Source organism: Pan paniscus, chromosome 10 (assembly GCF_029289425.2).
Source record: "Pan paniscus chromosome 10, NHGRI_mPanPan1-v2.0_pri, whole genome shotgun sequence".
Classification (NCBI taxonomy): Eukaryota; Metazoa; Chordata; class Mammalia; order Primates; family Hominidae; genus Pan; species Pan paniscus.
The window spans coordinates 81,857,273-81,868,444 of NC_073259.2; the positions used below are offsets into that span (position 1 = coordinate 81,857,273).

The following is an 11,172-nucleotide window of genomic DNA, read 5'->3' on the forward strand; positions in this document are numbered from 1 at the left end:
CCCCAAAGAAGACCACCAGAGTCCAGAGTCAAAGCCAAGTGGCAAGGATCTTTACTACAAGTTCGAACCTGGTCCCTCCATGAAGACCTGGGTGAGTACCGACGTAAACACCCTGAAATAATTTTACTCCAGTATGTTGATGACCGCCTGATTGCTGCTGAGACCCAAGAAGCTTGCATCCAAGGGACCAAGGGTCTCTTACAAGCTCTAGGGAATCTAGGCTACCGAGCCTCGGCAAAGAAAGCTCAAATCTGTAAGCCAGAGGTAATATATCTAGGGTACCTGCTTAAGGGAGGGCAGCGCTGGCTAACAGATGCCCGGAAACAAACTGTTCTGCAGATCCCCAGGCCACAATCCACCCGACAAGTGAGAGAGTTCCTGGGGTCGGCAGGATTTTGCTGACTATGGATACCTGGGTTCGCAGAACTGGCTAAACCCTTGTATCAGGCAACACGGGGGCAACAACCATTTAATTGGACAGACGAAGCCGAGTTGGCCTTCCTACAGATTAAAACCACCCTACTCTCCGCGCCTGCACTAGGACTACCTGATGTTACCAAGCCCTTCCACTTATACGTGGATGAAAATAAGGGTGTCGCCAAGGCGGTAATAACTCAGAACTTAGGCCCCTGGCGGAGGCCAGTTGCCTACCTGTCAAAGAAGTTAGACCCAGTAGCTGCCGGGTGGCCCCCTTGTCTCCGAATGATTGCAGCCACGGCTCTGATGGTGCAAGATGCTGATAAACTTGTCATGGGGCAAGAATTGTGGGTCGTTACTCCACATGCCATCGAAGGTGTACTCAAACAGCCACCTAATCGATAGATGAGTAACGCCCGGCTCACCCACTACCAAGGACTACTACTAAATCCTCTCAGGATAATTTTCCTGCCCCCAACGACCTTAAACCCTGCCTCGCTGCTGCCCAACCTGGACCTGGACGCCCCACTCCATGACTGCACCGAGATACTAGCTCAGGTGCACGGAGTTCGAGAAGACCTGCAGGACCGCCCACTTCCTGACGCCGACCTCGTCTGGTTCACTGATGGGAGCAGCTTCATGCATCAAGGCCAGAGGTACGCTGGGGCGGCAGTAACTTCAGAGACTGAGGTAATCTGGGCGGAACCCCTGCCCCCGGGGACCTCGGCCCAGAAGGCCGAACTGATAGCGCTCACCCAAGCTCTTACCTTAGGGGTGGGGAAAAAGCTGACAGTATATACAGACAGCTGATATGCTTTTGCAACGGCACATATACATGGGGCCATTTACAGGGAGCGAGGGTTACTGACGGCTGAAGGAAAAGAGATAAAAAACAAGCAAGAGATCCTAGCCCTGCTAACAGCCCTATGGAGGCCAGAAAAATTAGCCATTGTACATTGCCCAGGGCATCAGAAACTAACTACTCCAACTGCTCAAGGCAACTTTCTGGCAGACCAAACTGCAAGAAACGTGGCGAAGGCTCCCAGCCAACTCCTTGCACTCCAGCTCCCTGACCCGGGCCCCCGGGACTTGCCATATTTCCCTGAATATTCAGAACAAGATCTCCAGTGGATTGACAAACTTCCCCTGAAACAAATCCAGAATGGGTGGTGGACTGATACTAATGACCAAACCATCCTACCAGAAAAATTAGGACAAGAGGTGTTAGAACACATCCACCGAACCACCCACTTGGGGGCCCGGCGGATGATAGACCTGATCAGACGCTCCAAGCTCAAAATCAGACATATAGCTGAGATGGCCAGCAGTATCGTGACAAGTTGCAAAGTCTGCCAGCTTAACAACGCATACCCCCAATCTCTAGCTGCAGCAGGAACAAGGCTCAGGGGAACCAGGCCCGGTATCTACTGGGAAGTAGATTTTACTGAAATAAAGCCAGGAAAGTATGGGTACCGGTACTTACTTGTCTTTGTAGATACTTTTTCAGGGTGGACTGAAGCATTCCCAACCAAAAGAGAAACTGCTCAGGTCGTAGCAAAGAAAATTCTGGAAGATATCCTCCCCAGGTATGGCTTCCCCGTCCAGATAGGGTCAGATAATGGGCCCACTTTCGTCACTAAGGTAAGTCAGGACTTGGCTTCCATCCTTGGGGCAAATTGGAAACTACATTGCGCTTACAGGCCCCAGAGTTCAGGACAGGTAGAAAGGATGAATCGGACCTTAAAAGAGACCTTAACTAAATTGACTATAGAGACTGGTGCTAATTGGGTAGTCCTTCTCCCCTATGCTCTGTTCCGGGCCCGTAATACCCCTTACAAACTGGGCCTCACCCCTTACGAAATCATGTATGGCAGACCTCCACCCCTGGTTCCTAGCTTAAAAGATGACCTGCTTAAGTCTGAAACAGAAAATGTCTCTGAACTCTTATTTTCCTTACAAGCCTTACAGAAAATTCACCAAGAAATCTGGCCCAAGCTGAGAGAGCTATATGAGACCAGTCCCCCACCGACACCCCATCCGTACCAGCCGAGAGACTGGGTCCTGGTTAAGCGACACCGACAAGAGACCCTAGAGCCCAGGTGGAAAGGACCACTCCAAGTACTCCTGACCACACCCAGCGCCCTGAAGGTAGAAGGCATTGCGTCGTGGATCCACTACACCCACGTCAAGCCAGTGGACCCAACCTCCGACCTTCTGGGGCCAATCACGGCGGCGGCGGCTGAAGCACCGGACACGTGGACTGTGGACAGAGCTAAGAACAACCTCTTAAAACTCACCCTGCGCCGGCAGCATAACTCACTGCAAACATGCAGTTAGGTAGTCTAACTCTAACATTAGTCACCCTAGTGGCCGCTGGGGAAAACATAAAGCCAGCTCCTAATCCCTTTGTCTGGAGATTCTGGCTTTATGAAAACCAAATCCACCCTGGGCAACCTCATAAGCCCGGGAAATTAGTGGCCAGTGCAGATTGCCCCTCCTCAGGGTGCAATAGCCCAATTTTACTAAATTTTACCGATTTCCCAGTAGCCAAACCAGTGGCACCAATAATATGCTTCGAGTATGATCAGACTGAATACAATTGTAAGCACTATTGGTGGCACCAAAGTGCCGGCTGCCCTTATAACTATTGTAACATCCATAAATACCAATGGTGGGGTGGAGAAGAACAGATAGATCCCAGATGGCCCTTCCATCGCAGACGAGATAGAGACCTTTCATATACATGGATAGTTAGAGACCCCTGGAACTCCCGCTGGACCACGCCTCAACACGGGGCTGTATACTACTCCTCCGCCTCCACATGGCCTAGCAGTCACCTCTATCTGTGGCGGGGTCTAGTGCAGGTACGGCCCCTGGTCCATGGAAATATCCAGCGACAAGAAAACCGCCTGACACAAGATTTACGTCCTTTTTCCTGGTTAAAATTATTGCAAGAAGGATTAGAACTTGCCAACCTTACAGGACTTCACAGCCTGTCTGGCTGCTTTCTATGTGCCACTCTAGGGCGTCCACCGCTAACCGCTGTCCCCCTGCCATGGGGATCATCCACCTCTGCCCAAGCTAACAACCACCAAAACCTCTCATATGCCCCTATCCCTAATGTGCCACTATACCTAAACCCCAGTCAAGAGAAGTTTCCCTACTGTTTCTCAGGAACTAATTCCAGCCTCTGCAACATCACTGCAACACCCCCTAACATCATCTTAAGGGCTCCGTCAGGCATATTCTTCTGGTGTAATGGAACATTACCTAAAAACCTATCAAGCCCCTCTGTTACCAACCTACTGTGTCTTCCTGTCACATTAGTTCCCCGGTTAACTCTACTTACTGCCGGCGAGTTCCTAGGGTATACCGGTAACTGGACTAGTGCTGTTATTCACCCAGACCCTAGACCGAGACCTGCACGAGCCATATTTCTCCCCCTCATTGCAGGAATCTCCCTCACCGCATCCTTCATGGTGGCCGGACTGGCTGGGGGAGCCCTAGGTCACACCCTTATAGAAAGTACCAACAATTTGCCGTTGCTATGGAGGAGTCAGCTGAGTCCCTTGCCTCCCTCCAGCGGCAGCTCACGTCCCTAGCACAGGTAACCTTGCAGAACCGGAGGGCCTTAGACCTACTCACTGCTGAAAAAGGGGGAACGTGTATGTTTCTAAAGGAAGACTGTTGTTTCTACATAAATGAATCAGGACTCGTGGAAGACCGAGTCCAACAGTTACGCAAGTTAAGCACAGAAGTAAGAACACGGCAGTTTGCTTCAGCTGCAGACCAATGGTGGAACTCATCTATGTTTTCTCTGTTAGCCCCCTTCCTTGGACCCCTGCTGAGTCTACTATTTCTGCTTACCGTAGGACCTTGTGTTGTTAACAGAATTTTGCGGTTCGTTAAAGAAAGGTTTAACACTGTACAACTCATGGTCCTCAGAGCCCAATACCAACCTATAACCGCTGAAACAGAATCAGACTTATAAGACCCAAGATTGGCTCTAAAAATACCTGAAAAGAAAGGGGGGAATGAAAAGAGCCGGGCGCATTCCTCAGCCCCGGGCTCAAAACAAACAAGCCCAGTACAAACACATCCCATCCTCCCATCCCACCACATATCACCATATATCTCTTAAACTTCCCCCGGGCTCAAAACAAACAAGCCCAGTACAAACACATCCCATCCTCCCATCCCACCACATATCACCATATATCTCTTAAACTTCCCCCAGGCTCAAAACAAACAAGCCCAGTACAAACACATCCCATCCTCCCATCCCACCACATATCACCATATATCTCTTAAACTTCCCCCAGGCTCAAAACAAACAAGCCCAGTACAAACACCACCAGGAAAGTCTCCGATAAGGGGACAGATGAGGGGACAGCCGTTCAAAGTTTTACTGAAAGAGTGGGAACCAAAAGAATTCCTTTGTTCCGCTGTAACTTTCAGGCTATAAAAAGCAAACACTCGCATTGTTCAGGGCCCTCTTGTATGCTGTGGAATGGAGGGACCAGGTTCGAAATTGTAGTAAAGATCCTTGCCACTTGGCTTTGACTCTGGACTCTGGTGGTCTTCTTTGGGGAACAAACGGTCTGGGCATAACAATTATTATTATTAGAAGAGATGAGATTCCATTATACAGGTAAAATTTGGTGGTTTGCGGCCGGGCGCGGTGGCTCACGCCTGTAATCCCAGCACTTTGGGAGGCCGAGGCGGGCGGATCACGAGGTCAGGAGATCGAGACCATCCTGGCTAACACGGTGAAACCCCGTCTCTACTAAAAATACAAAAAATTAGCCGGGCGTGGTAGCGGGCGCCTGTAGTCCCAGCTACTCAGGAGGCTGAGGCAGGAGAATGGCGTGAACCCGGGAGGCGGAGCTTGCAGTGAGCCGAGATCACGCCACTGCACTCCAGCCTGGGCGACAGAGCGAGACTCCGTCTCAAAAAAAAAAAAAAAAAAAAAAAAAAAATTTGGTGGTTTGCTTAGAGAGGAGCAAGAATAGCTATTCTACTTTAATAAGAATAAAAGCAGAACATGTGAGTATAAATTTAGATTGATTGGTAGACTTTGTATATTGAGAGTGGAAGATTTGGCATTTACTTCATCATGGGGTCTAGATCTTCAGTAAAATAAAATAAAATAATAAAATAAAATAAAATAAGGGATGCAAACTGATAATAGGGTAAAATTGGATGACTGGAGGGAGAGCTGGAACTGTGAAATGGTCATCTTGAAGAGTTGTAGCAATAAAGTAGTAAAAATATAGAAAAAGCCACTGAAATTTATGGTCATAAATTTAATGTGAAACCAGTCAACAAAATTATAAATTTTCTCCTGTCATGTTCTAACTCAACTAGAAGGAAAATAAACCGACAGTTAAAATTAACCAGGAATAGAGATTTTCTAGGTAGTAGTATGGTTGATTTCAATATATTAGTGACTAATATGGTTTGGATGGGTTCCCACTCAAATGTCATTTTGAAGTGTAATCCCCATAATCCCTACATGTCTCGGGAAAGACCTGGTGGGAGGTGATTGCATAATGGGAGTGGTTTCCCCCATGTTGTTCTCATGATAGTGAGTGAGTTCCCACAAGATCTGATGGTTTTATAAGGGGCTCTTTCCCTCTTTCTCCAGTCTGGGGTAGTATCTTTACAGCAGTGTGAGAATGGACGAACACAGTAAATTGGTGCCAGTAGAGTTTGGTACTGTTATAAAGATGCCCGAAAATGTGGAAGTGACTTTGGAACTGGGTAACATGCAGAGGTTGGAATAGATTGGAGGAATCAGAAGAAGACAGGAAGATGTGGGAAAGTTTGAAACTTCCTAGAGACTTGTTGAATGGTTTTGACCATAATGCTGATAATGATATAGACAATGAAGTCCAGGCTGAGGTGGTCTGCAATGAAGATAAGAAACTCACTGGGAAATGGGGCAAAGTTCACTCTTGTTATGCTTTAGCAAAGACACTGGTGGCATATTGCCCCTGCCCTAGACATCTGTGTAACTTTGAACTTCAGAAGAATGATTTAGGGTATTTGGCGTAAGAAATTTCTAAGCAGCAAAGCATTCAAGAAGTGACCTGGGTGCTTGTGATGGTTAATACTAAGTGTCAACTTGATTGGATGGAAGGATACAAAGTATTGACCCTAGGTGTGTCTGTGAGGGTGTTGCTAAAGGAGATTAACATTTGAGTCAGTGAATGGGGAAAGGCAGACCCAACTTTAATTGGGTGGGCACCATCTAATCAGCTGCCAGAGAATATAAAGCAGGCAGAAAAATGTGAAAAGGAGAGACTGGCCTAGTCTCTCAGCTGACACCTTTCTCCTGTGCTGGACACTTCCTGCCCTCGAACCTCACACTGCGAGTTCAGTTTTGAGACTCAGACTGGCTCTACTTGCTCCTCAAGCTTGCAGACAACCTATTGTGAGATCCTGTGATCATGTAAGTCGATATCTAATTAACTTCCCTTTTTATATATATATATCCTATTATGTATATATCCTAGTATATATATATATCCTATTATATATATATATCCTATTTTATATATATATATCCTATCATATATATATCCTATCATATATATATATATATATATATATATATATATATATATATATATAATAGTTTTGTCTCTCTAGAGAACCCTTACTAAAAGAGGTTTTGGTACCAGGAGTGGTTCTAGAGGAACAGAATATTAAGAATGGAGTTCTTTTGTTGGTTTTGGGGTTTGCTGCTTAATATGATTAGACTTCAAAATGCTAAGGATTCTACTTCTAACAGTGTGGAGAATGCCAATAGTCCTTGGCATAAACTGTTTAGAGAGTTATGCAAAATAAGTGCATTTGACACTCCTGATTCACCACTCATGAGAGGCAAGGAGTTGAGTGACTCTATACATAATACCTTTGACCATATGTGGAGAACCAAGGAACATAAAGAAGCTGGTTGGTTGCTCCTAAAGTTCAGGGAACAAAGTAATGAAAGAAAATGATGAACTCAGGCATTCTGTCTCTTAGCTTCAGAAGCAGATACTGAGCCTCAAATCTGCTAAGAATGCCCTGAGTGAGACTTATGTCCTGTAGAGAAAGAGCTAAAAGTGTGGAAAAACTGATACAAGGTCTTATCATGTGAATGGCTGACCTGCAATGAAATGGGCATGCACAGCCTTGCCAGATGTCTCCTGTTAAAGTGAGGGCATTGATTAGAAAAGAATAGGACCCTGCAACTTGGAATAGGGATGTGTGAGAGGACCCTGATGAAGTTGGAGACACTGAGCTTGTAAACTCTGATGAACTTTTTTTTGACAAAAGGAACAGCTACCTCATCCCCAGTAGTGGCAACTTTCCCTCCCCTACGCATGCTGCCATCAGCCTTTCCACATTTGTCTGAGGAGATAAGCCCTGTGCTTCCTGAGACAATAGTGATGGCCTCCCCTGAGGCAGTTGCCAGGCCAAATAATGTTGATTCTCTTCAGGAGCCATCCCCAACACCCCTGTTTGCTTCTAGATCTAAACTTTACTTCTAGGCCTAAAGTCCTGGTAGGATCCTTGAGGTGAGGTTGAGAGTGTGACCCATGAAGAGGTGTGGTACACTCAAAAAGAACTATTTGAGTTCTCTGCTTTATATGAACAGAAATCTGGAGAACAGGCATGGGAATGGATATTAAGGGTATGGGGTAATGGTGGAAGGAGCAGAGTTGGATCAGGCTGGATTTATCAATTTGGGCCTACTAAGTAGAGACTCTGCTTTTAATGTTGCAGCTAGGGGAGTTAAAAAATGTTCTAGGCCAGGCACAGTGACTCACTGTGCCTATAATCACAGCACTTTGGGAGGCTGAGGCAGGTGGATCACCTGAGGTCGGGAGTTCAAGACCAACCTGACCAACATGGAGAAACCCTATCTCTACTAAAAAACAAAACAAAACAAAATTAGCCAGGCGTGGTGGTGCATGCTTGCCTGTAATCCCAGCTACTCGGGAGGCTGAGGCAGGAGAATCACTTGAACCTGGGAGGTGGAGGTTGTGGCATGCCGAGATCATGCCATTGCACTCTAGCTTGGGCAACAAGAGCGAAACTCCACCTAAAAAAAAAAAAAAGTGTTCTAATAGTTTATTTGCTTGGTTAGCTGAAATATGGATTAAAAGATGGCTCAAAATGAGCAAGCTGCAAATGTCTGATCTCTTGGTTTAATGTACAGGAAGGGGTGCAAAGGCTTAGGGAGATTGGGATGGTGGAATGGATTAGTCATTTTAGACCGACTCATCCCAGCTGGGAGTGTCCAGAAGATATACTCTTGACCAGTGCCTTGTAGATATATCTTTGACCAATGCCTTGTGAAATAGATTTGTGAAGGCAGCACCTGAAGTTTTGAAGAGCCCTGTAATTGCTCTTTTCTCTGTATGACAGATCTAACAGTGGGAACCACAGTCACTCGACTACAAAATTTAAATACAATGGGAATAACTGGATCCCAAGGTGGCAGGGGCCAATTGGCCACACTTAGTGTTCAAAGGCAAGGTGGACGTAGCTACCATAATGAACAGCAGAGGCAAAGCATGAATCAGAATAGTTTAACTTGTGTGGACTGCTGACATTGACTAATCAGTCACAGTGTTCCGAGAAATGAAATTGATAGGAAGCTTACTGCATTCCTACTTAATTTATACAAGCAGAAAGCTTCTAGGTCGAATGGAGAAAGGACTAATTTGAATTATAAAAACAGAGAATCATGGCCCCTAAATCAATTTTCAGACTTGAGCCAGTTTACAGACCCCAAACCCCCTGAATGAAGGGGAGGCTGGATCCCTTTGATGAAGGACCCCACTACATTACTGACAATTTATGCAGTGACTTTTTTCCTATCCTTCCTTAAGAATACCTCTGGCCTTTTACCAAGGTAACTGTACATTGGGCAAAGGGAAATGATTAGACATTTCAGGGACTACTGGACACTGGCTCTGAGCAGACATTGATTCCAGGAGACCCAAAATGTCATTATTGTCCCCCAGTTAAAACAGGGGTTTGTGGAGGTTATGTAATTAATGAAGTTTAAGCTCAGGTCTGACTTACAGTGAGTCTAGTGGGTTCACGGATTCATGCTGTTGTCATTTCCCCAGTGCCATAATGCATAATTGGCATAGACATACTTAGCAGCTGGCAGAACCCCCACATTGGCTCCCTGACTAGTAGGGTGAGGGCTACTATGGTGGGAAAGGCTAAATGGAAGCCATTAGAGCTGCCTCTACATAGAAAAATAGTAAATAAAAAAAAAATACATCCCTGGAGGGATTGTAGAGATTAGTGCCACCATCAAGGACTTGAATGATGCAGGAGTGGTGATTCCCACCACATCCCTGTTCAACTCTGCCATTTGGCAGGTGCAGAAGACAGGTGGATCTTGGAGAATGACAGTGGATTATTGTAAGCTTAACCAAGTAGCGACTCCAATTGCAGCTGCTGTACCAGATGTGGTTTCATTGCTTGAGCAAATTAACACAAATCCTGGTACCTGGTATGCAGCCATTTACTTGGTAAATGCCTTTTTCTCCATTCCTGTCCATAAGGCCCACCAGAAGCAATTTACCCTTAGCTGGCAAGGCCAGCAATATACCTTTACTGTCCTACCTCAGGGGTATATCAACTCTCCAGCTTTGTGTCATAATCTTATTTGGAGAGATCTTGATTGTCTTTTGCTTCCACAAGATATTACACTGGTCCATTACATTGATGACATTATTCTGATTGAGCCAATGAGCAATAAGTAGCAAACACACTGGACTTGTTGGTGAGACATTTGCATGCCAGAAGGTGGGAAATAAATCCTACAAAAATTCAGAGACCTTCTACCTTAGTAAAACTTCTAGGGTCCAGTGGTGGGGGACTGCCGAGATATTCTTTCTAAGGTGAAGAATAAGTTGCTGCATTTGGTCCCTCGTACAACCAAGAAAGAGGCACAACACCTAATGGGCCTATTTGGATTTTGGAGGCAACACATTTCTCATTTGGGTGTGTTACTCTGATCCATTTACTGAGTGACTCAAAAGTCTGCCAGTTTTGAGTGGGGTCCAGAAAAGGAGAAGGCTCTGCAACAGGTCCAGGATGCTGTGCAAGCTGCTCTGCCACTTGGGCCATATGACCCAGCAGATCCAATAGTGCTTGAGGTGTCAGTAGCAGATAGGGATGCTATTTGGAGCCTTTGGCAGACCCCCATAGGCGAATCACAGTGGCAGCCTGTAGGATTTTGGACTGAGACCTTGCCATCTTTTGCAGATAACTACTCTCCTTTTGAGAAACAGTTCTTGGCCCGTTACTGGGCTTTGGTGGAAACTGAACATTAGACTATGGGTCATCAAGTCACCATGCCTGAACTGCCTATCATGACATGGATACTTTCTGACCCATCTAGCCATAAAGTGGGTCATGCACAGCAGCATTTCATCATCAAATGGAAGTGGTATATATATGATCGGGCTCAAGCAGGTCCTGAAGGCACAAGTTACATGAGGAAGTGGCTCAAATGCCCATGCTCTCCACTCATGCCACCCTCCCTTCTCTCCCTCAGTCTGCACTGATGGCCTCGCAGGGAGTTCCCTAGGATCAGTTGACAGAGGAAGAGAAACCTAGGGCCTGGTTCACAAATGGTTCTGCACAATACGCAGGCACCACCCAAAAGTGGACAGCTGCAGCACCCTAGCCCCTTTCTACAACATCCCTGAAGGACAGTGGTGAAGGGAAAACTTC

At 46.2% G+C, this 11,172-nt stretch overlaps 1 protein-coding gene across 1 annotated transcript in view; it reads left to right on the forward strand.

Annotated features, from left to right (window-relative positions):
- LOC129393524 (ERV-BabFcenv provirus ancestral Env polyprotein-like) overlaps positions 1-6,175 on the forward strand; it is a 29,695-nt gene extending 23,520 nt beyond the window's left edge. The window contains exons 3-4 of the mRNA XM_055095913.2: positions 1,913-2,003; positions 2,378-6,175. Coding sequence (XP_054951888.1) covers positions 2,745-4,019 — 1,275 coding nt within the window. The 5' untranslated portion in view covers positions 1,913-2,003; positions 2,378-2,744 and the 3' untranslated portion in view covers positions 4,020-6,175. The remainder of the gene's footprint in view (positions 1-1,912; positions 2,004-2,377) is intronic.
- The last annotated feature ends 4,997 nt before the right edge of the window (positions 6,176-11,172 follow it).